Genomic DNA, 27024 nt, shown 5'->3' with positions numbered 1-27024 from the left:
TTATTAGCTCTTTGTTATCGAGCTATATGCTTTTGGCTTTGGTACACATGTAACTCGTGAATAATGTGATTTTCAATTTTCTGTAAATATTTTCACGTGAAACTGAAATCAACATCTGCTATAAATAGTAACTTTGTAATTAGCTCATTTTACCATCGATTCCAAGATTAGAAAACGTAGGGACAAACAGTAACCGTCCGATAAGAAACATTCCAGTACGATCAAGCACAGGCTATAGCTGCCTCACGTGCTTGCTCACACAATCATTAATAAAAAATCAAAAAGTCAAAAAAGCCCAACTGCCACCAGAAGCGGTCGAGGGTACTTCCGTCATTTCATACGATAGCTCCTCACCTTCGCAACCGCGTCGTCGTAGCCTCTTAAACAAATCGAATTACATTTTGCTCACTTCCGCAACCAACAAAACAAAAAAAAAAAAATTGTAAAGAGAGAGAGAGAGAGGGAAACAAGGCGGGGAAAAGGATCACGATCCACTAAATTAGTGGTGAATCCAACGTCTTAATCATCGGAGAGGTTCGTTTTCTCATGTACCATGATGATATGTAAATTATTTGATTTTTATTTTGGTGAGGATTGCAATTTTTGTAACCTGGAATGGTAAATTAATTGCTTTATTTAATTTTCTTTTCAGTTTCTGATTTTGGGATTGATTCGTAATTATTAAAATAGCATTTTCTAAGGTCGGAATCAAATCGGTAGCTTTAATTGTGTGTGTTTTGGGTTTGATTGCAGATCTGATGTGTTTCTGAGATGGAGAATTGGTATTGAGATTGGTTATAAATTCTAGGGCAAGACGAGCTGAATGGAACCATTGTTTTTTTGGTGAATTTGAGATTTTAGATTAGTTGGTTTGGTGGCTTTTGGAGATTATGGGAAAGAGAGCAAGAAATTCAGGTATAAGGGTTAGATCTAAGGACAAGGGTTCAGATGATTCAGATGAGGATTATGTTATATCAGACGAGGATGAAGAAGAGGAGGAAGAGTATGAAGAAGCTGTTGATCTCAACGAGTTTGATGATGGTTGTGATCTCAAGGGGTATGAAGATTCTTTTGATGGTTTTGATGACTCCGAAGCTGTGCAGGATGATGATGATTTTAATGAGGTGGAAGAAGAGGAAGATGTTATGCTGAGGAATGTTGAGTGGCCAAAAGTGAAGACTGGTCCGCGTGGTAACCGGAAGATTACAGGATGCAAGTCAAGAAAGATGGACCACGTTGTTGCATCTGACAACCAAGATGTGGATCTAGATGACGAAGAAGAGGAGATAGGAGGGTCTTTGGATGGAATTGGTTTAGGTAAGCGAAGGAGAGTTTTTTATGAGGTAGAGGATGAAGATGGAGACTATCCAGATGAGGTTGTCGAGGAGGAAGAAGAAGAAGAGAGGGATGTGGAAAATGCCAGCTGTGAAAAGGTGGATTTAGATTCTGGTCATAATGGTGAAGGCGGGGAGACGACATTGGATGAGCAGGACAATGTGTCACACGAGACAGAAAAGGAAGATGATGGAGACTATGATGAGGATGAGGACGGCGATGAAGAATTTACCGCAGATGAAGAAGATGTCTCATTAGACGAGGAAGAGGAGGAAGAAGAAGAAGAAAAGGTTTGTAAGAGAAACATGCGAAAGCAGAGATCTAAAGGAGGGCGTACTAGAAGAAAGAAAGGCTCCGTTGCAAATGGAAGAAAGAGACGTGGGAAGAAAACAAAGGAAGGAGTTGATGAAGATGATGATGACTGCTTACCTGCAAGAAAGAAGGTGAAGACGAGATCATCAAGGCCAAGGCCAAGGCCAAGGCGTCGGTGTACTGTGCCATCGGATTCAGACATTGCCTCCTCTGGAGAATCCGATTTTGAGTACACAATCTCGGAGGAGGAAAGAGAGCAGGTAAGGGAAGCCAGTAGTCTGTTGAGAAGTAGGGTGAAGCATGTGTCATCTATAAGCAAAACTACGGTCGTTAAAGATTTACCTCAGCTTAGTAAGTCACCTGTGAAGAAAGGTGAGAAGAAGGTAGAGCGGGTGAAAAGGGATGTGATGAAAAACATTTGTGGGATTTGTCTGTCCGAGGAAGATATGCGAAGATTGAAGGGAACACTGGACTGCTGTAGTCATTACTTCTGTTTCACCTGCATAATGGAGTGGTCGAAAGTAGAATCTCGATGTCCTCTATGCAAGCAGCGCTTCAGAACAATCAGTAAACCTGCAAGATCTACACCTGGAGTTGATTTGAGAGAAGTTCTGATACCTGTACCTGAACGAGATCAGGTTTGTTCTTTTTTCACTCTTTTCGTTGCTGCCTATAGAGTCTCTTTAGCTGATATGTCCTGGTATCGTAATGAATGATGGACAAGACCTTATCAACTTTTGTTAACTTTTGGGCATAAGTTGCAATTTTTGCTCATATGTGGTTCTATTGCAGTTTCTGCTCATTAAATTTGCTTATTTATATGTTTTTTTTGTTCTTGTGTGCAGGTCTATCAACCGACTGAGGAAGAGTTGAGGAGTTATCTCGATCCCTATGAAAATATAATATGTTCCGAATGTCACCAAGGTGAAGATGATGGGCTTATGTTGCTTTGTGATCTTTGCGATTCATCTGCACATACGTATTGTGTTGGGCTCGGGAGGGAAGTTCCTGAAGGAAACTGGTACTGTGAAGTTTGTAGACCTGTTGCACTTGGATCAGCTAGTTCCCAAACGCATACTACATCCGAGCAACAAAGGGTCAGTGGCTTTTTGAGTAGACCATCACCTCTTGTAGTTTCAGGGCCATATCAAGATCCGTCTTTGCTAGTCTCCCCACGTACACCATTTTCCAACGGAGAGTACCTTTTTTCTTCAAGGCTTCCTAATGGTGATGTTCAAGGCTCTTCTCCTTCCGGTTTAGGGGCAACGACGTTATCAAGAAGAAGGACGCTTCATAGACACATACAAAATATTATCAACGGTGATAGGCTTATTAATATGGGAAGTAGAGCTGGTGGAACATCAATGATTGCTAACTCGAGTGATGGTTTCGTGTCTACACAAATTGGTCATGGCAGAGAAAGAGAAGCGCCTCAACATTCACTACAAACAGGGATGTCATTGTACACAATCTCTGAGGAAAGACAACCGAATAACAATCCATTGATATCTTCCCATGAACCTGAGATTTTGTCTTCAAGGTTGAATCATTTGGGAAGCGAAGAAGCAGTAGGACTTTTCCCTAATGCTACATTTCTTGGTAATCGATCTAGCGATCTAGGATTGCATCATGGACTGGCTCAGGGTGAACCCTTGATTAGTAATCAACAACATTTACGCAGCTACATGCCAAACACAATGCCTTCCACCGGAGAACAACTGCAACACAGAGTTAATGCGCATCTCAAGAACTTGTCCCGTCAAATTAACTTAGGTACACATAATCCATTTCCCTCTTCAAGTTCTTGGTTTAACCTGGCTAGTATTCTGTTATTCTTTGCGTTCCAGTGTAGACAAGTTTATAATATTTAGACCATTAACTGGGTATTCAACTTAAATCCGGATCTTGTTTTAACCCGGCATGACATCCTAGTTAGTTTTCCTGAACTCATTGGAAATGTCAGATTATAGCTCTAGGCACACATCTACAACTCGTTAACACTCTAGAGTCTAGATTTGTTAATTCTTTACATAACTCTCCATCCTTTGGATTGTCGTTTAGATTCAACTTCCATTATCTTGTTCAGGTCAAGCCACGTTTGACGAGATTTCCACGTGCTCATTACACACGATATTGGCAGCTTGTGGACTGGAACACAGGAGCAGTGAAGTCCATCTTGTTCCCCCGCCAGTGACGTGTCTTCACGATGATATGAGACCTTGCAGCAGTAGCAGCAACAGCAGCAGCAGCCTGATGAAAGGGTGTTGCTATTCATGTTTTGATTCATTTGTAGAAGATGTAGTTAAGATGATTCTGGACACAAGACAACCCCATTGGTTGAGATTAGGGCTCCATTAAATCACCACTTTGCTTCAATTTGTTTAGATTTGTTAGAAATTGACTTTTGTCTTTGTTCAGATTCCGAAACTTTATTTTTAGCCATTGTATATGTTAAAGTGGGTAAAGATTCATTTTCACGCAAAGAGAATTTAAATTTTTTATTTTCATTTCACAATTAGCTTATTATGTCAAGTTGGATATTCGAAACGAACCTTCGTAGCATTGTTGTTATCTCTGTAAAAATTTGATCTGTGCCCGTAAAGACTCCGTCTGGCCAACACTGAGCAAAGGTCTTGCATTACACAAGAGTCTCATGTTGGTATAAATAAGAGACTTGTGTAGCCTAGCCGAGCGACTTCCAATGCACTTAGGACGGGTGCTTAGCCTAAGGTCTTCCCAAGTGGAAGAGCCTACGTCACTATTTGTCAATTAATTGTGGCAGAGGGGCGCACCTACCATTACAGTCCCCTAGTCTTAGTCTCCTACGTCATTAACCATTCTCATTGTGTTTGCTTGGCCAATCAGTGGACAAAAACCCACATACAGTATTATCTTCTGAGGTTGAAGACGGATAAGAATCTGCTCTGCTTCTGATCCAACCATCGGTATAGCCTGCAACATCTATTCCTCCCATGGAACAGCTTCCAAGTAGTTCAGACGAGCAGTCACAACCAGAGGACAATCAAGCTCTTTAGCAACACAGAGAATCCCCATTCCCCCCAAGGAGCTTTTCATGTTATGACACAAGCGATCCTCAGGGACATCATCAGAGAAAACACAGAGAAGTCTTGAGAGACTGATGTGATAGTGAAAAAGCTTGGATCTTTCCCGTGAATTAGATAGTTATCTCAGCACATGAATAAGGAATTAATTATAATGAGGCAATATCTCTGCACAATTGATAAGAACTTTAACACATCTGTCAATAGTATTTACAGATTTGGCAGAGAATACACAAAAAAGAGTCAAAAGAGGCCTACACAACAACAAAACAGAGAAACAGAATGTTACACTTTTCTAGATTCAGACCTCAACAAAAGAGATTTAAGACATCATGTCCTTCCCATCATCCTCTCCCCCTAGCAAACCCAATCTTCTCTTGGCTACCTTTGATCTGTAACACCAAACCTCAAAAGCCTCTGTCAAATCCGGATACACCCCGTTCTTGCTTAACCAGTCAGTCAATATCTCAGCTTGGTCTGAAGATGGCAACGCCAGAATTATAGACACAAAGGAAGACTCTAAAGCTTTGCCATATCTCTCCATCTATTTTACATCTCGCCCCCTTCCTCCTTATCTTCCTCTTGGTCGGTTACAGCCGAGTCAACAAGAGGCTTTGTTTCTCTTACAAAGGGAAGCCATAGTTTAACCATCTGAAACCGTTTCAATGTTGGTAATATCACAGTTCCGTTACCAATCGCCTCTACTACTTTCGAAGTCACCTCAGTGACTTTAACTCTTTATCTCCACCTTCTCAGCAGCCGTTTCCATCGCTTCAACTAACTTCTCAGATGTCTCAACCCATGTTACAAGAAAATCTCTCACCATTTCCATCTTTGCAAGTATCTGAAACGCCCATGACAAATCCGACACAACCATCCTTAAAGACAACCCGTTTTTACTAGTGACTTCCTAAGAATCCATTGGTTCTAGACACAAGAAGAATTTAGCAAACAGGCTCTTCACACACTCCTTTACTTCAAGCTTGATTACTTCATCAGCAATCAACAGTGGCGCATCATCATCTTCGGTTATCATATACTCAATCTGTTCTTGAGCAGAGCTTTTATATCACACAAAGGAAAAGGAGGCGACGAGGTGGCAAACCTAAAAGCAGATGAAAAGATAGTAGACTGATCAACAGCTTGCAAACCAGCTGCAAGAACCTTCCTCCCAAGTAACAGCTTCCAAGTAGTTCACACAAGCAGTAACAATCAGAGGACAATCAAGCTCCTTAGAAACACTGAGAGCCCCCAACGTGCTTTTCATGTTAGACACAAGTGATGATCCTCAACATGACCTCAGGGACATCATCATCACCAGAGCCAACAACGCAGAGAAGTCTTAAGAGATTGATGTGATGATCATAGTCCTATTCTTGACAGATGACTCCGACACAAGTGATGATCATCAACATGACCTCAGGAAAATCATCATCATAGACAACGTACAGAAATCTTAAGAGATTGATCTGATGAACATAGTCTGATTCCTGACAGATGACTTCGACACAAGTTATGATCCTCATCCGCATCATCATCCTTTTCTTCATCCTCACCACCTGCACTTTCATTGTTTGCCTCTAAAATTCGTACACCGCAGTTTTTGACCTTCCAAGCTGAAAGTGGTTTTTTCGGCTTCAGGGAAATCCTTGTTTAGAAAGAAAGATTTTTCAAATATAGTCAGATGCTCTCCATATCCATATAGATCTGGCATATGGATCTCACCTCCGACTGTGAAGCGATTCAGTTTAGCCCTGAAGTAAAGAGACATGCCTGTCCATGAACTGTCACTCTCTTCGTCATGAATATATAGCTTTGACGGCAAGATACAAGCTTTGAATCTGAAGGATGAAGGAAGAGTTCTTGGAGTCAAATTGATCGTCAAGTAATCTGAACTGGCTCGGTGAGTGAAGTGTGTAGGCACTTCTTCACTGGGTAAGACCGCATATTCGCAAGCTGATGTCTGAATGAGGAGCTTTCTCGCTTTTTGTTCCAGGTTGTAGCACTTAGCAAAGTTTAGGCAAATGTTTGGATTTTGGAAAGAGGAGGAGGAGTCTATTCTCTTCAACGACTTACAGCCTTGTGCTTCTATAGATAGAATGGAATTTGGAAGCGGTGGAAGTTCTACTAGCTCGCTGCATTCTTGGACCTCAAGCTCAATCAGTCCCGAGAGACGTCTGATACAATCTGGAATTGTCTTGATACCACTTCTGCTGCGGAGACGTAATGATATAGGAGATGTAAGAGCCTTCTCGGGTAGACATATCGGCGAAATGTCGTGAACGTCCAAGTCTGATCGTAATCTCCAACTGCGCTTAAATTCAGGCCCCCAGTACTCAATCATTGCTTCAAATGAATCACCATACGCATTTATTACTTCATCATCTTCTTCTGCATCATTATCATGAAGACATGAAGCATCGTTAAGCAGAGCAAGAAACTCAAGATTCTCCAGCTTAGAAATGTTTGGGGATATAGTTTTCAGCTTCTTGCATCCATACATAGATAGTAGACGCAGACGAAAAAGGTTCTCAATCCAGGGAGGAACCTCCTTTATCCCTGTATAGCACAACTGCAACTCTACAACGCTGTCTGAAACATTTGGGAAGTCTTTGATTTTCGTACACCCTCTAATATCCAATCGATAAAGCTTACAATAGAGCCTGTGAGCTCAAACAAACTTCTGCACTCCATGAGATATAACTCCTCGAGACTCGTTGCTTCTGAGAGATCTGGAAGCTTTTTCAGATTCATGGAGTTACTCAAATCCAAAATCTTGAGGCATTGAAGAGGCTATACAAAAATAATATTATTTTTAGAGATATGACTAATTGCCCAATACAATACAAAAAGAAAAGAAAAGAAACTGAGTATTTTTACTTTAGTTCCCTCCCAAAGCATCTCGAATTTGCTATGTTGCATGACTAGTTCGACAAGAAACGTGCCAGAGAACTTGGAAGGCCAAACTGTCAATGGACACCCTTCCCAATGTAGCAATACGAGTTTGTCGGGAAGACAGCCGAGGCCCTCGGGTGTGCATATGGTGGTATAAGACTCAAAGTATAGAAACTGGAGATTATTCATCCCTTGGAATGCGTTTTTACTTATTTGGATTTTCTCCCTCGTATTCAACCGTATGCCTAGAACATTTCCAGTAACCTAAAATAAATTATTCAGAAAGACAGAAAAAAATCTCAGCTTTCAAAACAAAGGGAAATAGAAGACTGCAGATGTAAAATATAATGAAAAAAAACTTACAGTATCTTCATCAAGAGCATCATTAATATCCTTGGTGTCAGTCAAGAAATGTGGTTTTCCAGGATTATCCATAGCTTGTTTCTTGACAATTTCTCTACCCATTTGTTGCAGTAATCTATGCATTCGTACTGTTCCGTTTTCTATAGATATAAGAGATTTTTGAGCTAAAACTTCAAGCCCATGGTTGACTTCCAAAATACCCTTGGAAGCTATCAACGCGAACAACATCAAACAAACATGCTAAATGCAGAAAAAGACTTCTTTCATTGTCTCCCAAGGCGTCGTAGCTAAATCTTAGAGTTGATTCAATTTCTCTGTCAAGGGTAGACCTGAGCCATGGTATTGCCTGTATCCACTCGTCCCTTGACATTCCTCGTAGGTAAGATCCCATAACTCTCAGGCCTAGAGGAAGATCACCAGCAAGCCAAGTAACTTCCCAAGCTAGACTTTCAAAACCATGAACTGGATACTTTTGACCGAAAGCATATTGGCATAAGATCTGCAGAGACTCATCCCTTGTTGGATATGTCATCCGGTAAATATGATCGCTCCCGAGTTTAAGTGCCTTGAGAAGTTTTCTATTTTCGGTGGTAATGATAATAATACTTCCGGGACCAACCCATCCACGCCGCTTTGCCATTTCTTCTAGTTGCCACCAGCTATCAACTTCATCGAAAACAACCAACACCTTTTTGTCACTCAGCATTTCTTGAGCCCTTCCTAAGTGAAGAACCTCAATGTCCCCTTTGTTGAATATTTGACATAACAAGTTTTTCTGAAACCGCAACTTCAACCTATAGTCGTTACCACATGGTTTCTCATAACTTCCTCTGATATCCTCCAAAAACGTGCTGAATGGAAAATCAGGAGAGAGTTGGTTGTATAATACTCTGGCAATGGTCGTTTTACCAATCCCGGGAGGACCCAAAATCCCAATCACATTAACTTCTTGTAATTGTAGGATCAACTTGGATTTTATCTCGGTGATACGAGCTCCTAAGCCAACAAAGTCATCAAAGTCTTTTGATGGTGTAAAACTCAACACAGCCATGACATCTGAGGTGACTTTGTTGATCAAATCAGCTTCACTGCCCCTAACAAAAACAACAACAGAGGATATTCATTAAAACAGTCTATTATCATGTACTACAACATAATATTCAAGTAGAGTAAAAAAAAAAAAGTGAACGAACCAGTTGCTAGAGTGGTAACCAGCAATACCAGCGACATCTTTCAAAGCTTGCCTCCATGAATGCTTCACCTTTTCTGTTTTTCCCACACAGGTTTCATCAAAGGCTTTTCCGAAATCTCCCGTCTGCTTCCTAACATCAGTTGGATCCACTTGATAGAAAATGGTCATCACTGTTTGGCCAACCTCTTCCCTACACTTCATGATTTCCACTAGTTCATCCAAACACCAGCTTGAAGAAGCGTAGTTACGGGAGAGCAATACAACGGCAACCCTTGATTGTCTGATCGCTTTAACAAGCTCTGGACCGACAGATTCGCCTCGCTTGATCTCGTTATCAATGAAAACAATGATTCCCTTGCTTTTGAACTTTTCCAAAACGTGACTAAGAAAGCCTTTGCGCACGTCTTCACCACGGAAGCTCAGGAAGACGTGATACAACCAAACGAGAGCCAGAGATGATGAAGATGAAGAAGAAGAAGCCATCATCGTCGTTAACAGCAGGAAGAAGAAGATCACTAAGCTTTCAGATCACAAAGAAATGTAAAAGACGCGCAAATAGAGAGAGAGGTAGGTCTTGACTTCTTGAAAAGTGGAGATGAGGCAGTCTTTTTTATAAATATAAAATTATTTGTATTCAGTGCATAGTGGGAGCTAAAAAAAGAATATATTGTAGTTGGTATACTAGTTGCAGCGGAAACAGGAGTGATAAAATATAGAGAGAGATGGACGTTGTACAAATTTAAAGCATGTTCCTCTCTAATGAGGAAATATCTCTGCACAATTGAAAAGCATTAACACATCTGTCAACAGTATTTACATATTTGTGTAACCTGCCAATGATGGATTTGGCAGAGAGAAAACACAACAACAACAACAACAACAACAACAAAAAACACAGAATGTTACTTATCTCAACAAAAGAGTTTTAAGACATGCCCTGTCCATCTTCCTCTCCCCCAAGCAAACCCAATCTTCTCTTGGCAACTTTTGATCTGTAACACCAAAGCTCAAAAGCCTCTGTCAAATCCGGATACACACCGTTCTTGCTTAACCACTCAGTCAATATCTCAGCTTGGTCTGAAGATGGAAACGCCAGAATTATAGACACAAAGGAAGACTCTAAAGCTTGCCATATCTCTCCATCTATTTTACATCTCACCCCTTCCTCCTTATCTTCTCCTTGATTGGTTACAACTGAGTCAACAAGAGGCTTTGTTTCTCTTACAAAAGAAAGCCATAGTTTCACCATCTGAAGCCGTTTGACTGTTGGTAATATCACAGTTCCATAACCAATCGCCTCCACAACTTTCGAAGTCACCTCAGTGACTTTAACTCTTATCTCCACAGTCTCATCATTTTCTTCATCCTCACCACCTGCACTTTCATTGTTTGCCTCTAAAAGTCGTACTCCGCAGCCTTTGACCTTGCAGGTTTCGTCATCGACTCTAAACTCAAAAGTAAGCTCGCTGAAAGTGGTTTCTTCGGCATCCAGACAATCAGAGAAAGAATTTTCAAATATAAAAAGATGCTTTCTATATCCACATAGAGCTGGCATATGGAGTTGGTTTGATCCACCTCCGATTGTGAGGCCATTCAGTTTACAACTGACGGAATAAGACATGCAAATCAATGAATTCTCACCCTCTTTTTCATCATCATCGTCACTGGTATCCCCGAGATGATCATATACCTTTGACAACAAGATACAAGCTTTGAATCTTAAGGATGAAGGAAGAGATCTTGGAGTCGAATTAATCGTTAAGAAACCTGAACAGGATTGGTGAGTGAAATGTGAAGGCACTTCTTCACCCGGTAAGACCGCATATTTGCAAGCTGATGTCTGGATGAGCTTTCTCTCTTTTCGTTCCAGGTTGAAGCACTTAGAAAAGTTTAGGCAAAGATTTGGATTTCGAAAAGAGGAGGAGGACTTTATTCTCTTCAAAAATTCACAACCTTGTGCATCCAAAGATACAAGGGAATCTGGAAGCCGTGGAAGTTCTACGAGCTCTCTGCATTCTTTCACGTCAAGCTTAATAAGTCCGGAAAGACGTCTGATGCAATCTGGAATAGTCGTGATACCACAACTGCGGAGACGTAAAAGCCTTCTCGGGCAGACATATCGGCAAAATATAGTGAACGTCTAAGTCTGATCGTAATCTCCAAGTGCGCTTAAAGTCGTCAGGCCCCAACTCGATTATTGCTTCAAATACATCATCGTACGTATATATTTCTTCATCATCTTCATATTTATCTTCATAAAGAAGACCAGAAGGATAATATGTTGGAACTATTTTTTTTAGCAATGTATTCATATGCTAAAAATAGATTTAGTGTGAATGGGAAATGGAGGTCTAATGTGTGTGATTTGAGAAACTTGTATAAAGTTACAAATATACACATTAGATATTTGGATTGGGGTTTTGATTTGTTAGTTGGACTTCATGTTCATTAACTTAATCTTATAAACCAAATATATGTGATCTTTTATATTGATAAAATATAAAAAAGAAATCCATTTAAAGTATATTATTTTGTTTGAATGAGTCAAATAGTAATAATTATACTCTTTAATTTCTTGGTCAAAATGTGAAATGAATTCACATAATAATGACAAGAAATAAAGACTCCATTAGTGCACCATGGGAGGTTTCATTTTATGTTAAAAAATGAAACTTGTGCTTCTCATTGTTTTCTATATAAAGCCTCATGGCAATGTAGAAAAAGAGATATCCAACACCAAAAGAAAAACCACATTCTCCTATATTGAATAGTCATGTTAGTATTTTTATTTCTTGAGTCTGAGAGTGCAACACAAAACTAGGGTCGATAGATTCTGTTTTTCGGTGATGGTAAACAGAAACAATGCTGCAGTTGTATCCTGGGAATCTGAGCGCTATGCAACCGTCACACTACGGGGCGTTTAAAGATTTAAGGAAAGAGATTAACCATCTCGACTCTGCAATGTTTTCTTCATTCGTTTGTTTCGGTATTGTATTTTTGATTTTTGTTCTTATTATTTTTATAAATATCAGTTGTCCCTATCGTAGTGAAATAAGGTTCCTACACTCTTAAATCTTTAAATATTGTTTATGCTTTGCACTAACAATACTGATATTTGTTAAAAGTTCTGGTTTTTAAGAACAGGCTAATCAACAGTCTCGAAACAAAATCTGGAGTTGTGCTTTCTCCAACCAATTCTGCTATTGTGTAAAGTTTGTATTTTTTATACTAACAAAAACTGATTATTTTTTGAAGTGTTTTTGTTATGAAAACAGGTTTTAAAGAACAGGTTAATCAATATTCGGAATAGGTGCCATGATCGATTTGGCTCTATTGCTGGGAATTAGATAATTCCTATGATGAAAATCACTCTCCTCCATCAGCTTATTCTCGATTATGATTTTACTAGAATATATTTTCTGATTTTTTCAGGAAAAGGAGATTGTCACTTGTTCTAATCAAAACCGAAAAGGGAAGTTGCATCTGTATATTTTATTGGTTTCAGCATTGTTTTTTGTCATGAAATTATCAAAAACATTTCTTAATGTGGTCTTACGTGTGTTTTCTTGATCAAATAATTTAATTGGTCAAAATGTGTTAATGCTTACTTGGTTAAAGACAATTTATTTTTGATTTAATTATCAAGAATGCCTAACATTTTTTGTTTCATTGTGACAGATTTTTTCTTTATGGTGTAACTTAATTTAATTATTAAGCATATGGATGACCATGAGAAAACATGAGAAAACAAAAAGGAGTCAAGTTTAAAAAATATGGTGAAAACATATTTATAAACAACATTTTGATCTTTTGAGATCAAGTTGTATGAATGGAAATTGATTTTTGTGAGTCGACGCCCCAAACTAAATTTGGGAGAGGTCTGCCACATATAAATCATTTGCCATAAGAAATAAAATGTTTGTTGATATTGATCAAAACATTTGTATTTCGTCAATGCTTAAATGCATTTTCTAAAAAGGTTGACCATACAAAACCAATGAAAATTTTTCATACCAATATGACTGAAATTGACATATGTATTGTAGTTTCAAAATTCAATATGGTTAAAAATAATCATAGAAAATTGTGGTTTTGATGGTACAAAAATATCATGAAATGATATGTATATTTGCCAAAAGGCAAAAATATGTTTTGAAAAAAAAAAACATATACAAAGTTGGATTTATACATCAACTTGAGAGAACTATGAAAATAGTTTTATCTAAAATGTGATCTCCTGAGAATGAAATACATTTTAAAGAAAATTGTAATAATTTTCGAAATTGTTTTTATTATTCATTTAAATCTAAAGGAGTAGTAGATTAAATTTCTAAACTCTTAAGAGATGTTAAATGTAAATATGCATTTTTTGAGCTATCTCAAGAAATGTGGGGGAAGCTTTGCTTACCAAATAAAGTCATTGGCAAGAGGCCAAATGAACTTAGTGATAGTTATCAAACTATGGTTTAAAAAAAAAAAAAACTAGTGTCATACACTGAGTTTTGTGTATAATGGTTAATTGTATCTTGAGGAAAAAAAAAAGATGACAAAAATCATTAGACAATTGATCTCGACTAATCTCAATTGATTATGTTCAATGTGATGACAACCTAGGATCCTGTTATTAAAGGTGTGTCATGAGATCAAATTGTAATATCATCAAGAGGAATGGGTTTAGCCTATGAACTAAGATGAAGTTTGGCGGTAACTCTACTTATCAGATTGGAGATCCCAAGAAATAGGTTCAAGGAGACAACTAAGTCAAACTAAATCTGCCCAAAGCACTGTAAGACTTCGGTCTATACCCAGTTCCTAGGATGATTAAACAGTGCTACATGTAAGGAATAAAGGATAAGCATTTGCTTTTAATGATTTGTGCCAATTGTTTTGAGATATGAATGGAGTAGTACATGATATTCCTCTAAACAAAACTAATGGCAAATCACCTTGTGAGTGTGAAATGGGGCCGTTTCTAGGAGAATAAAAAGGCTATATTCTCCAAGTTCACTCATGATAACCAGGACTGTTCACGGCCACAATGAACACAATAGAGAACCTAGTTCTGTGAGAGAATGAAGCTGTGTTTTGGCTATTGTCTAGGTTTACACCAAAGCCCGGGAGGTTCAAGACATCATGGCCACCTCCTGGCCGAGTAAATCCGATAGCTATTAACAATGACTGGTTCAAGGCTGAAAAATTGCTACCAACTCATCATGCAGTGAATTTCTCGCTTGTACTCTCAAAAGTCTTTAGGTGAGTCTTGTCGAGTCTTGTCTAGGATGTCAAGTCTGTCGAGTCGTCTAGTGTCTAGAAGCATTTCTATTCATGTGGGGGATTGTTGGAACTATTTTTTTTAGCAATGTATTCATATGCTAAAAATAGATTTAGTGTGAATGAGAAATGGAGGTCTAATGTGTGTGATTTGAGAAACTTGTATAAAGTTACAAATATACACATTAGATATTTGGATTGGGGTTTTGATTTGTTAGTTGGACTTCATGTTCATTAACTTAATCTTATAAACCAAATATATGTGATCTTTTATATTGATAAAATATAAAAAAGAAATCCATTTAAAGTATATTATTTTGTTTGAATGAGTCAAATAGTAATAATTATACTCTTTAATTTCTTGGTCAAAATGTGAAATGAATTCACATAATAATGACAAGAAATAAAGACTCCATTAGTGCACCATGGGAGGTTTCATTTTATGTTAAAAAATGAAACTTGTGCTTCTCATTGTTTTCTATATAAAGCCTCATGGCAATGTAGAAAAAGAGATATCCAACACCAAAAGAAAAACCACATTCTCCTATATTGAATAGTCATGTTAGTATTTTTATTTCTTGAGTCTGAGAGTGCAACACAAAACTAGGGTCGATAGATTCTGTTTTTCGGTGATGGTAAACAGAAACAATGCTGCAGTTGTATCCTGGGAATCTGAGCGCTATGCAACCGTCACACTACGGGGCGTTTAAAGATTTAAGGAAAGAGATTAACCATCTCGACTCTGCAATGTTTTCTTCATTCGTTTGTTTCGGTATTGTATTTTTGATTTTTGTTCTTATTATTTTTATAAATATCAGTTGTCCCTATCGTAGTGAAATAAGGTTCCTACATAATAATCATAGTTACCCAGACAAAGAAGCTCAAGATTTTCCAACTTAGAAATGTTTGGCGATATGGTTTTCAGCATCTGGTATCCATGCATAAATAGTTTACGCAGACGAAATAGGCTCTCAATCCATGGAGGAACCTCCTTTATCCCTGTTTTGTACAAATTCAACTCTACAATGCTGTCAGGTACATTTGGGAAGTCTTTGATGTTTGGACACCATGATATATCCAATCGATAAAGCTTAGTGGCATTGCCAATAGACCTTGTGAGCTCTAACAAACTTCTGCACTTACGGAGACGTAATTCCTCCAGACTCGTTGCTTCTGAGAGATCCGGAATCTTTTTCAAATTTATAGAGACACTCAAATCCAACATCTTGAGGCATGGGAGAGGCTATACAAAAGAAGAAAAAAAAAACGAGTTTTAGAAAAATGACTAATCACGAAATACAGTAATACACAAAAAAAAAAAAAAAGCAGAATATTTTTACTTTGATTCCCTCCCAAAGCAACTTGAATTGGCTACATGGCATGATTATTTCAACAAGAAACTTTCCAGAGAACTTGGAAGGCCAAACTCTCAATGGACATTCTATCCAGTGTAGCAATCTGAGTTTGTCTGGAAGACAGTCGAGCCCTTCGGGTATGCATAAGTTACTAGAGTAAACGAATATAAACCGGAGATTATTCTTCCCTTGGAAAGCGCTTTTATTTATTTGGATTTTCTGGCTCGTATTCAACCGTATGCCTAGAACATTTCCAGTAACCTGTTCAGAAAGAACAAAATCTCAGCTTTAAAAACAAAGGAAATAGATGACTGCATATATATATATGTAATATATAATGAAAAAAAAAAACACTTACAGTATCTTCGTCAAGTACATCAGAAATATCCTTGGGGTCAGTCAAGAACTGTCGCTTTCCAGGCTTCTCCACATACTGTTTCTTGACAATTTCTCTACCCATTTCTCGCAGTAATCTATGCATTTTTATGAATCCGTCTTCTATAAATATAAGAGATCTTTGAGCTAAGACTTCAAGCCCATGGTTGACTTCCAAACTACCGTTTACAGAATACCTTTTGAACCTATCAAGCTTGATACCAACAAAGAAACATGATATATACAGAAACAGAGTTCTTTCATTATCCCCCAAGGCGTCGTAGCTAAATCTTAGAGTTGATTCAATTTCTCTGTCGAGGGTAGACCTGAGCCATGGTAGTGCTTCTATCCACTTCTCCTTGGACATTCCTCTTAGATAAGATCCCATAACTCTCAGGCCTAGAGGAAGATCACCAGCAAGTCTGCTAACTTCCTTAGCAAGCCATTCAAAACCATTATCTGGATAGTTTTGACCGAAAGCATATTGGCAGAAGATCTGCAGAGACTCTTCGCTAGTTGGATATTCAATCTTGTAGATATGATCGCTCCCGAGTCTTAGGGTCTTGAGAAGTTTTCTATCTTCGGTTGTAATGATAAGAATACTTCCTGGACCAACCCATCCAGGCTGCTTTGCCATTTCCTCTAGCTGCCACCAGTTATCAACTTCATCAAGAACAATCAACACCTTTTTGTCACTCAGCATTTCTTGAGCCCCTCCTAAGTGACGAACCTCAATGTCCCCTTTGTTGAATATTTTAGACAACAAGTCTTTCTGAAAACTCAACTTCAACTGATAGTCGTTACCACAAGGCTTCTCATAACTTCCTCTGATATTCTCCAAAAAAGTGTTGAATTGAAAATCAGGAGAGAGTTGGTTGTATAAAACTCTGGCAGTGGTCGTCTTACCAATCCCGCGAGGACCAAAAATCCCAATCACCTTTACTTCTTGTAATTGTAGGATCAACTTCGATTTTATCTCGGTGACACGAGCTCCTATGCCAACAAAATCATCAAAGTCTTTTGAAGGTGTAAAACCTAACACAGCCATGACATCCGAGGCAAATTTGTTGATCAAATCAGCTTCATTCCCACTAACAAAAACAATATTCATTAAAACAATCATGAACACATAATATCCATGTGCAAGTAAAAAGAAAGATTTTAACGAACCAGTTGCTAGAGTGATAACCAGCTATGCCGGCGACATCATACAAAGCTTGCCTCCATGTCTGCTTAACCTCTTCTTTTTTTCCTACACAAGTTTTCTCAAAGGCTTTTCCAAAATCTCCGGTTTGCTTCCTCACATCAGATGGATCCACTTGGTAGAAAATTGTCAACACTGTTTGTTGATCTTCTTCCCTGCACTTCATGATTTCCACTAACTCATCCAGACACCATCTTGAAGAAGCGTAGTTACGCGAGAGCAAGACAACTGCAACCCTTGATTGTCTGATCACTCCTACAAGCACGGGACCAACAGATTCGCCTCGGTTGATCTCGTTATCAATGAAAACAATTATTCCCTTGCTTTTGAACTCTTTCAGAACGTGACTAAGAAAGCTTTTGCGCACATCTTCACCACGGAAGCTCAGGAAGACGTGATACGACCAACTGCTAGATAGAGATGATGAAGAAGAAGAAGAAGAAGAAGAAGAAGAAGAAGAAGAAGAAGAAGAAGAAGAAGGAGAAGAAGAAGAAGCCATCATCCTTAATAGCAAGAATAGAGAGGATACAAAGCTACGTCTTGATTTTTTTTTATTTTGCAAGTAAAGAGAAACCAGTCTTTACGAATAATACAATTGTTGCATACGAACATTCGTTGACTTTTGAAGTTAATCCAATATTTAAAATATAAAGCTGGACGTTATGATAAGATTCCGAATAAAATGAATTATTGATACATGTGAACATCACACAACACGGAATCGAAGTTTTGATGTATTTTAAATCCTTTCAATCTCTTTCACCAATTCCAAAGTCTCATGACTTTCTTCTTAATTTTTTAATAGAACCTAATCGGTACCTCCGCACTGATATTTGATTTAAGTTATGTTCAACGTAAATTCATAAAATGTTAGTTTTATAAAAAATTCTCATGTGTATATTTTATGTTTTTTAATTTATATATAGAGTAGAATATATTATTTTATAATGTAGATGTTTGATAATATTTTTTTATTTATACATAATATTATATTAAAAAATTTATAGTTTGATGCAATTTTATGTAATTGTTTATTCATATATTAATCTGTTTGTTTTTTGTTAATTTATTTTAAATTTAAATAACATGCTAAAAATTGAAATTTTGCATTCTTTTTCTATGAATTATTATTAATTTTATGATATTTTATTTTCTGGAAAACTGAACTTTCAAAATTTAATATTTATCTAAACTAAATAAAGTAATATTATATTAAATATTATTTTATATAATATATTCTATATATTTCATTTTGTGTTTTTATTTTCATCGCAAAGAAACAATAACCATTATAATTAATTGATTTTAAATGTAGTGGCAAAATCTGTAAATGAAATAAATACAAAGGGAAAATACTTAATATTATAAATACAATAGTTAAAGATGTAAATAAAAGAAATATTTAATCTGATATCCATGTTTCCAAATAAATTTCATTTAATCTATTATTATGTTTCCAAACAGTATTAAAAGGTACTTCAATTTTAATAATATAGATATTTATATTTTTCTGGCAAATCTATAGCATTGATTGTATTGCGTGTTTTGAAATTTGTAAATTGTGTGATATTGTAGATGAAAGTTTAGTATGAATAACTAATATGAATTATGCAACAATGACTGAGTCGATCAAATAACGGGATTAATGGTAAAAAAATTCCCTACAGTTGCGTGTATAATTTTTAATTGATCTTTAGATTTACATAAATTAGTAGTAATTTTTCTATATTTACTTAAACCAAAATGGGTTATGAGAAATATTGTGTACATCAATATTTATGATCATCGTGGTATGTAAAGAATATTGAGTGCTCTGTGTGTATGTTTTTTTTTTTTTTTTTTAAAAAGTAAATCCGGGCCACTAATGGAACCAAGCCTAACCCTCAGATGGAAGGTGTAACCCACGGATAGATCTTTTTCCGGATATTCAAATGAGTCCTAAGCAATGGACTCATATCCGTGTGGCCACTTAAAGGTGTTTGCAGCTGCGGGGATTTGAGTCCGGGAGTATTGGAAATCTCACCCTTAACCCGAAATCCGTCCTACCACTAGCCCACTTATAAGTGGTTCTCTGTGTGTATGTTCATTGATAGTTTTTCTTATAAGGCTATAACATCACCAATGATGTCTGTATTGAAAAGGACAAAACGTTGGTAGATTTTTAAAGGGGTGAAGACGATTAGCAAGTTCGGAAAGAAACAGACCAGGCGGTGATTGATGGACGTTCTGCAAATTTGAAGCCTGTTCTTTTGCACAATTGCTTAGTACTTAAAACATATTTACAGACTGGTGTAACCTGCCGATGTTGGATTTGGCAGAGAACACACAAGGAAGAGTAAAAAGAGACCTACATTCTACATTTGAATTTATACTCTTTATTTTGTTTATACTCTTTATGGAAGAGTAAAAAGAGACCTTATCTTCTTCTCCATCATCATTCTTGATCGGTTACTGCTGAGTCAACAAGAGGCTTTGTTTCTCTTACAAAAGGAAGCCATAGTTTAACCATCTGAAGTCGTTTGACTGTTGGTAATACCTCAGTGACTTTAACTCTTATCTCAACTGTCTCTGCAGCCGTTTCCATCGCTTCAACTACCTTAACTAACTTCTCAGATGTCTCAACCCATGTTACAACAAAATCTCTCACCATTTCCATCTTTGTTAGTATCTGAAAAGCCCATGACAAATCCGACACAACCATCCTTAAAGACCCGTTCCTGCAAGTGACATCCTCAGAATCCATTGCTTCTAGACACTGGAAGAATCTAGCAAACAAGCTCTTCACACATTCCTTTACTTCAAGCTTGATGACTTCATCAGCAATCAGCAGTGGAGCATCATCATCTTCGGTTATCATATACTCAATCTGTTCCTGAGCAGATGCTTTTATGTCACACAAGGGCAAAGGAGGGGACGAGGTAGCGAATCTAAAAGCAGACGAGAAGATTCCTGTAACAGCAGACTGATCAACCGGCTGTAAACGAGCAAGAACCGGCTCTGCCTCCGGTCCAATCATCAGTATAACCCTCAGCATCTCTTCCTCTTCACCTTCCTCCCAAGGAACAGCTTCCAAATAGTTCACACAAGCAGTGACAACCAGAGTACAATCAAGCTCCTTGGCAACAGAGAATCCCCAACGCGCTTTTCACGTTATGACACAAGTGATGATCCTCAGGGACATCATCATCACAGACAACATAGAGAAGTCTTTAGAGATTAATGTGATAGAAAAAAAGCTTGGATCTTTCCCGTGAATTAGATGCGTGGATCTTAGCACATGAATAAAGAATCACCATGAAAGAGAGAAAGAACAGAGATCTAGTAGCTACACCATCATTACCCAAATTTACACAAACCACCAGAAGTAAGAGCAAGTACAGGGATGAATACAGACCTAACTGAATAAAATCCTAGATTGATTGTGCCCGGGTTTTTCAACTAAACAAACAACAAACGGGAATTTACAGCTCTTAGTCTCTCGACATATCAAACTGAAACAAATGTACATGTTATATTTGTATGTTAAACATCATATGAACAAAAAGAAACTAATAAGCCAGGGAGGGATAGATATATATTTGTTGAGTAGTGGCTCTTTCTTCTCACAGCTGCCCTAGTTTTTCCTGTCAAAACGAATAATTACAAAAACCTTATCAGTGCAACTCTACAAGTGAACACAAAGGTCACATGAAAAGCAAACAAGAGAAGAATCAACTTCGAAGGAAACCTGAAGCATTTGCATTAGCTTTGGATCCTGTTCCAGAAGCTCACACAGCTTCTCGCGGTTACCTAATAAAGCCTGAAAAGGAGAATTAAAAATTAAAACTTAGAGTGGCACTTGTACTACTTATCTAAATAAAAGCATCATTGCCAAGTATGTGGTGGATTACAAACCTGAATGGGTTCTGCGACGGGAAGTAATCCCAGCTCCTTGCTGACCTTGAACAGCTTGTTGCTGTGGTTGCTGTTGCTGCACATGAGAGATATCTTGTTGTTGAGGTGGGTGATAGTACGGCTGGACTTGCGTCTGTGGCATCATCTGCATAGGATGCAGTGGAATCTGATAAGAGATCTCTTGTTGTTGAGGTGGGAGATAGTACGGCTGGACTTGAGTCTGTTGCCTCATTTGCATGGGATGGAAAGGAAACCGATAAGAGATCTCTTGTTGTTGAGGTGGGTGATAGTAAGGCTGGACTTGCGTCTGTTGCATCATCTGCATCGGATGCAATGGAATCTGATACTGGTTTTGCAATGATACTCCTTGGTCTGTCGGCTGAGATATCTGCATGGATGGTCTAACATGCTGAGGAGGCTGCATAGGGCGTTGTGGTCGTGAAAGCTGCATTTGTTGAAGAATGGAGTGTGGATTGAGTGACTGAGGAACCGGCAACATGTTCTGCTGCTGCTTATCACCTCCTTGGTGCATAGGACTTCCATAGAATGGCCTACTATAACCAGATTGCATTGAAATTGGGGGAGGGTAAGAGGTCATTCCGGTACCTGACTGAGGATCAATGGATGGACCACTCTGTTGTTGTTCAGTGGTACCTGCACCTCCCTGGTTGTATCCGAAAGTTTGAACTGTAGATGTCCTTGGTGGTAGAGAAGCATATGGGTTAGATGAGTATTGAGGAATTGCTGAAGGATGCGGTGGCATATGCCTGATGGGTCCTCCTGAAGATGGTGTTCCACGACTAAATGGGGAGGATTGATTAGAAAGAGAATCAGAAGAATGTGGCATCACATCATCATTCTCCACAACTTTATTATTATCATCATCACCACCTTCGTCATCATCAACATGATCTTCATCATCATCATCATCATCATCTTCCTCACCACCATTACCACTATCATCCGCATCATAATCCTCATCTTCATCTCCATCCTCACCACCTGCACGTTCATTGGTTGACTCTATGTTTATGCCCATACAGTCTTGGTTGTAAGTTTCTTTTCTTTCAAGAATACAAAGGTTGAACTCGAAAAGTTGTACACCGCAGCCTTTGACCTTGCAGTTTTCATCATGGACTCTGAACACAAAAGTAAAATCGCTGAAAGTGGTTTCTTCGGCTTCAGGGCAATCCTGGTTTAGAGTGAAATCATCTTCAAATATATACAGATACTCTCCATGTACAAATAGATCTGGCCTATACAGACCTGGAATAAGGATCATGTTTGACCTACTTCCGACTGTGAGGCCATTCTGTTTAGCCCTGACGGAATAAGACATACGTTTGCTAAACACAAGATGATCATATACCTCTGACACCAAGATACAAGCTTGGAATCTGAAGGATGAAGGAAGAGGTCTTGGTGTCGAAGTGATCGTTAAGGAACTTGAACTGGCTCGGTGAGTGAAGTGTGCAGGCACTTCTTCACCTGGTAACACCGCATATTTGCAAGATGATATCTCTATGCCTAGAACATTTCCAGTAACCTAGAACAAATTATACAGAAAGAACAAAATCTTAGCTTAAGAAACAAGGAAACAGAAGACTGCAGATGTAAAATATAATGAAAAAAACTTACAGTATCTTGATCAAGCGCATCAGAAATATCCTTGGCATCCATCAAGAACTGTCTCTTTCCAGGCTCTTCCAAATACTGTTTCTTGACAATTTCTCTACCCATTTGTTCCAGTAAACTATGCATTTCTACGCATCCCTTGACTATAGATATAAGAGATTTTTGAGCTACAACTTCAAGCCCATGATTGACTTCCAAACTACGGTTTGCAAAATACCTTTTGACCTGCTCAATGCTGAAACCAGCAAAGAAACATGCTAAATGCAGAAAAAGAGTTCTTTCATTTTCTCCCAAGGCGTCGTAGCTAAATCTTAGAATTGATTCAATTTCTCTGTCACAGGTAGACCGGAGCCATCGTAGTGCCTCATTCCACTTGTCCCTGGACATTCCTCTTAGACAAGATCCCATAACTCTCAGGCCTAGAGGAATATAACCAGCAAGCCAAGTAATTTCCCTAGCAAGCCTTTCGAAACCATGATCTGGAGACTTTTGACCGAAAGCATGTTGGCAGAAGATCTGCAGAGACTCATCTCTAGTTGGACATTTCATCCTGTAGATATGATCGCTGCCAAGTCCAAGTGCCTTGAGAAGTTTTCTATCTTCGGTTGTAATAATAATAATACTTCGGGGACCAACCCATCCAGGCTGATTAGCCATTTCCTCTAGTTGCCACCAGTTATCAACTTCATCAAAAACAACCAACACCTTTTTGCCACTCAGCATTTTTGGAGCCCCTCTTAAGTGATGAACCTCAATGTCCCCTTTGTTGAATATTTGAGACAACAAGTTTTTCTGCAAACGCAACTTCAACCGATAGTCGTTACCACGAGACTTCTCATAACTACCTCTGATATTCTCCAAAAACGTGCTGAAGGGGAAGTCAGGAGAGAGTTGGTTGTATAAAACTCTGGCAGTGGTCGTCTTCCCTATCCCGGGAGGACCCAAAATCCCAATCACCTTAACTTGTTCTGATTGTAGTATGAACTTCGATTTTATCTCCGTGATACGAGCTTCTATGCCAAGAAAGTCATCAAAGTCTTTTGGAAGTCTAAAACCCAACCCAGCCATGACATCTGAGGCGACTTTGTTGATCAAATCAGCTTCACTGCCCCTAACAAAAACAACAGAGGACATTCATTAAAACAATCATCATCATATCCTACAACATACTATTCAAGGAAGTAAAAAAGAGAAAAGGTGAACAAACCAGTTGCTAGAGTGGTAGCCAGCTATACCAGCGACATCTTCCAAAGCTTGCCTCCATACCTGCTTCACCTCTTCTGTTTTCCCCACACAGGTTTCATCAAAGGCTTTTCCGAAATCCCCCGTTTGTTTCCTAACATCAGATGGATCTACTTGGTAGAAAATGGTCAACACTGTTCTACCAACCTCTTTCCTGCACTTCATGATTTCCACCAACTCACCTAGACACCAGCTTGAAGAAGCGTAGTTAGGGGAGAGCAATACAACGGCAACCCTTGAATGTCTGATCGCTTTAACAAGCTCGCGACCGACAGATTCACCTCGCTTGATCTCGTTATCAATGAAAACATTGATTCCCTTGCTTTTGAACTCTTTCAGAACATGACTAAGAAAGCCTTTGCGCACGTTTTCACCACGGAAGCTCAGGAAGACGTGATACAACAAATTGGGAGCCGGAGATGATGAGGATGATGAAGAAGCCATCATCGTTAACAGAAAGAAGAAGATGATCGCAAAGGTTTCAAATCTGAAGAAGACACAAAAAGGTAAAGACTTGATTTCTTTGCGAGTGGAGAGGATCGGACAAGAAATGCACTGTAACGACCCGTGAACCGGCTAGGTCTTGACTTCTTTTTAAGCGGAGAGGATTAGTCAAGAGATGCACTTTTGAATATATAAAATTATTTGTATACAGTGCATAGAGAGAGCTAAAATCTGATTGTATGGCAAACTCCGGTCGATACGTGCACTACAAGAAACTACTCTGTGGCAAGCTGTTGATTCATTGTGATTGTTGTCTCGAAGATCAAAACGGCAACCTAGTTTTTGTACACTCGTTGCAGAGAAAACAGCAGTGATAAGAACTTAACATATCTGTCAACACTATTTACAGATTTGTGTTACCTTCCAATGATGGATTTTGGCAGAGAAACACGCACAAGAAGAGGTTAAAAAGAGACCTACACAACGAAACAGAGAAACAGAATATTCCTCTTTTCAAGATTCAGAGCTCAACAAAAGAGTTTTAAGACATGTCCTTCCCATCCTCCTCTCCACCTAGCAAACCCAATCTTCTCTTGGCCACTTTTGATCTATAACACCATACCTCAAAAGCCTCTGTCAAATCCGGATACACACCGTTCTTGCTTAACCACTCTGTCAATATCTCAGCTTGGTCTGAAGATGGCAACGCCAGAATTATAGACACAAAAGATGATTCTAAAGCTTGCCATATCTCTCCATCGATCTTACATCTCACCCCTTCCTCCTTATCTTCTTCTTGATTGGTTACAACCGAGTCAACAAGAGGCTTTGTTTCTCTTACAAAAGGAAGCCATAGTTTCACCATCTGAAGCCGTTTCACTGTTGGTAATATCACAGTTCCATAACCAATCGCCTCTACTACTTTCGAAGTCACCTCAGTGACTTTAACTCTTATCTCCACCGTCTCTGCAGCCGTTTCCATCGCTTCAACTACCTTAACTAACTTCTCAGATGTCTCAACCCATGTTACAACAAAATCTCTCACCATTTCCATCTTTGTGAGTATCTGAAACGCCCATGACAAATCCGACACAACCATCTTTAAAGCCCCGTTCTTGCTAGTGACCTCTTCAGAATCCAAACACTGGAAGAATCTGACAAACAAGCTCTTCACACACTCCTTTACTTCAAGCTTGATAACTTCATCAGCAATCAGCAAAGGAGCATCATCATCTTCGGTTATCATATAATCAATCTGTTCTTGAGCAGATGCTTTAATATCACACAATGGCAGAGGTGGAGACGAGGTAGCGAACCTAAAAGCAGATGAAAAGATTCCAGTAACAGCAGACTGATCAACCGGCTGTAAACGAGCAAGAACCGGCTCTGCTTCCGAACCAATCATCGGTATAACCCTCAACATCTCTTCCTCTTCACCTTCCTCCCACGGAACAGCTTCCAAGTAGTTCACACAAGCAGCCACAACCAGAGGACAATCAAGCTCCTTAGCAACACAGAGAACCCCCAGCGCGCTTTTCACGTTATGACACAAATGATGATCCCCAGGGACATCATCATCACCACCAGAACCAACAACGTAGAGAAGTCTTAAGAGATTGATGTGATGGTCATAGTCTGATTCTTGGCAAATGACTTCAACACAGTAACGAGAATCAAGAATCTTGCAAGTAGGCCATTTATCAGAGAGACGGTCTGCGAAGTATCTGCTTCTCTCGGTGAGGATCTTGGAGTGGCAATAGATCCAGTCGTCACGGCCTTCTTCGTTTCTTAGTCTCACAACTATGTCACTTGTGGATCTATCACCAAATGTATATGAAGACTCTGCTTGTTGAACATCCTGTCCAAAAATTCAAACACTTCAGCATCCACAAGCCATAAACTCATCATTGTCTAGCATATATACATATACTTACAGGAGGCTCCATAGAGTTAAAAGGTGAGATCTTTCCTGTGAATTTGATGTTATCTCAGCAGCTGAATAAGCAAACATAATGAAGAAGTGAGATCTCTAGCGAACAAATTTAACCAAAAGTACTGAAAGCAAGAAGCTTTTAATTACGAACTCAGACCTAGAAATAGAAAGGCGTCAGCTTTAATGATGTATCTATGAGGGAAGAGTGTACCCTAAATGTTGAATCTTTGAGATTCTCAGTGTGAACTTCTTTAAGCCGTACGAGAAAGGGTACAGCTTTTTGAGGTTGCGATCTACGAACCACACTGATATCATCCAGACTCTACTCGATATCTCCTCTTTTTTGGTACAAAATCTTTTTCAATGCCTACTTGATGATGATGTGTCAGAGCTTCAGTGCTCTGTGCCTAGAGTGATAAACTTGAATCTCTTAGTGGGCTCAGTTTCAGATGCTTCCTTAGTGGGCTTTAAGGCTTATTCAAGGCTCAGTGTAATTTCTATGATTCTCAAGT

General features: G+C 38.7%; 5 protein-coding genes and 2 pseudogenes across 8 annotated transcripts; 1 reads left to right on the top strand and 6 right to left on the bottom strand.

Annotated features, from left to right (window-relative positions):
- The first annotated feature begins 375 nt into the window (after positions 1–375).
- LOC108863398 (uncharacterized) lies at positions 376–4162 on the top strand. Its single transcript, XM_018637809.2, has 4 exons — positions 376–534; positions 754–2285; positions 2493–3420; positions 3734–4162. The coding sequence occupies exons 2-4, from the start codon at positions 891–893 to the stop codon at positions 4003–4005; spliced, it is 2595 nt and encodes an 864-aa protein (XP_018493311.1). The 5' UTR covers positions 376–534; positions 754–890; the 3' UTR covers positions 4006–4162.
- Positions 4163–4854: 692 nt separating this feature from the next.
- LOC108858981 (BTB/POZ domain-containing protein At3g05675-like) lies at positions 4855–5976 on the bottom strand (annotated as a pseudogene).
- LOC108857273 (disease resistance-like protein DSC2) lies at positions 4855–9725 on the bottom strand (annotated as a pseudogene).
- A 5279-nt stretch (positions 9726–15004) lies between these two features.
- Positions 15005–18005, bottom strand: LOC108857862 (disease resistance-like protein DSC2). The gene is made up of 4 exons (XM_057011112.1): positions 17331–18005; positions 16144–17251; positions 15771–16046; positions 15005–15673 (listed from the first exon to the last, which is right to left on the bottom strand). The coding sequence occupies exons 1-4, from the start codon at positions 17864–17866 to the stop codon at positions 15245–15247; spliced, it is 2349 nt and encodes a 782-aa protein (XP_056867092.1). The 5' UTR covers positions 17867–18005; the 3' UTR covers positions 15005–15244.
- Positions 18006–19616: 1611 nt separating this feature from the next.
- On the bottom strand, positions 19617–20533 carry LOC108861553 (BTB/POZ domain-containing protein At3g05675-like). Its single transcript, XM_057011113.1, has one exon. It carries the CDS (start codon positions 20396–20398, stop codon positions 19799–19801), a length of 600 nt encoding a protein of 199 aa, XP_056867093.1. The 5' UTR covers positions 20399–20533; the 3' UTR covers positions 19617–19798.
- A 205-nt stretch (positions 20534–20738) lies between these two features.
- LOC108858979 (disease resistance-like protein DSC2) lies at positions 20739–24590 on the bottom strand. Of its 3 annotated transcripts, none has more exons than XR_008946369.1 (5): positions 24101–24590; positions 22897–24004; positions 21259–22804; positions 21092–21163; positions 20739–20987 (listed from the first exon to the last, which is right to left on the bottom strand). XR_008946369.1 is itself a non-coding variant. In XM_018632820.2 (4 exons), the coding sequence occupies exons 1-4, from the start codon at positions 24580–24582 to the stop codon at positions 21150–21152; spliced, it is 3150 nt and encodes a 1049-aa protein (XP_018488322.2). In that variant the 5' UTR covers positions 24583–24590; the 3' UTR covers positions 21091–21149. The 3 variants fall into 3 exon arrangements, 1 of the variants encoding a protein (XP_018488322.2); XR_008946370.1 differs by having other exon boundaries at positions 22897–23998; XM_018632820.2 differs by lacking the exon at positions 20739–20987 and having other exon boundaries at positions 21091–21163.
- Positions 24591–25091: 501 nt separating this feature from the next.
- Positions 25092–26895, bottom strand: LOC108861550 (BTB/POZ domain-containing protein At3g05675). 2 transcript variants are annotated; one of them, XM_018635441.2, is made up of 3 exons: positions 26670–26895; positions 26514–26574; positions 25092–26437 (listed from the first exon to the last, which is right to left on the bottom strand). In XM_018635441.2, the coding sequence occupies exons 2-3, from the start codon at positions 26523–26525 to the stop codon at positions 25121–25123; spliced, it is 1329 nt and encodes a 442-aa protein (XP_018490943.2). In that variant the 5' UTR covers positions 26526–26574; positions 26670–26895; the 3' UTR covers positions 25092–25120. The 2 variants fall into 2 exon arrangements, with proteins under 2 accessions (XP_018490943.2, XP_018490942.2); XM_018635440.2 differs by having other exon boundaries at positions 26724–26895.
- Positions 26896–27024: the final 129 nt, after the last annotated feature.

This window comes from Raphanus sativus, chromosome 5, assembly GCF_000801105.2.
Source record: "Raphanus sativus cultivar WK10039 chromosome 5, ASM80110v3, whole genome shotgun sequence".
NCBI classification, from domain to species: Eukaryota; Viridiplantae; Streptophyta; class Magnoliopsida; order Brassicales; family Brassicaceae; genus Raphanus; species Raphanus sativus.
Note: the sequence above shows the minus strand (reverse complement) of the source record. Positions and strands in the feature narration are given on the sequence as shown.

What these genes read in the sequence shown, in the direction of transcription:
- LOC108858979 (XM_018632820.2), bottom strand. Translation starts at nt 24,582, where the DNA reads ATGATGGCTTCTTCATCATCCTCATCATCTCCGGCTCCCAATTTGTTG. An exon ending in GGCTACCACTCTAGCAACTG is followed by an intron (nt 24,005 to 24,100) that starts GTTTGTTCACCT and finishes TGTTTTTGTTAG; the next exon opens with GGGCAGTGAAGCTGATTTGA. An exon ending in ATGCGCTTGATCAAGATACT is followed by an intron (nt 22,805 to 22,896) that starts GTAAGTTTTTTT and finishes AATTTGTTCTAG; the next exon opens with GTTACTGGAAATGTTCTAGG.
- LOC108861553 (XM_057011113.1), bottom strand. Translation starts at nt 20,398, where the DNA reads ATGCTGAGGGTTATACTGATGATTGGACCGGAGGCAGAGCCGGTTCTT.
- LOC108863398 (XM_018637809.2), top strand. Translation starts at nt 891, where the DNA reads ATGGGAAAGAGAGCAAGAAATTCAGGTATAAGGGTTAGATCTAAGGAC. An exon ending in CTGTACCTGAACGAGATCAG is followed by an intron (nt 2,286 to 2,492) that starts GTTTGTTCTTTT and finishes TCTTGTGTGCAG; the next exon opens with GTCTATCAACCGACTGAGGA. An exon ending in GTCCCGTCAAATTAACTTAG is followed by an intron (nt 3,421 to 3,733) that starts GTACACATAATC and finishes TATCTTGTTCAG; the next exon opens with GTCAAGCCACGTTTGACGAG.
- LOC108857862 (XM_057011112.1), bottom strand. Translation starts at nt 17,866, where the DNA reads ATGATGGCTTCTTCTTCTTCTCCTTCTTCTTCTTCTTCTTCTTCTTCT. An exon ending in GGTTATCACTCTAGCAACTG is followed by an intron (nt 17,252 to 17,330) that starts GTTCGTTAAAAT and finishes TGTTTTTGTTAG; the next exon opens with TGGGAATGAAGCTGATTTGA. An exon ending in TGCTTTGGGAGGGAATCAAA is followed by an intron (nt 15,674 to 15,770) that starts GTAAAAATATTC and finishes TCTTTTGTATAG; the next exon opens with CCTCTCCCATGCCTCAAGAT.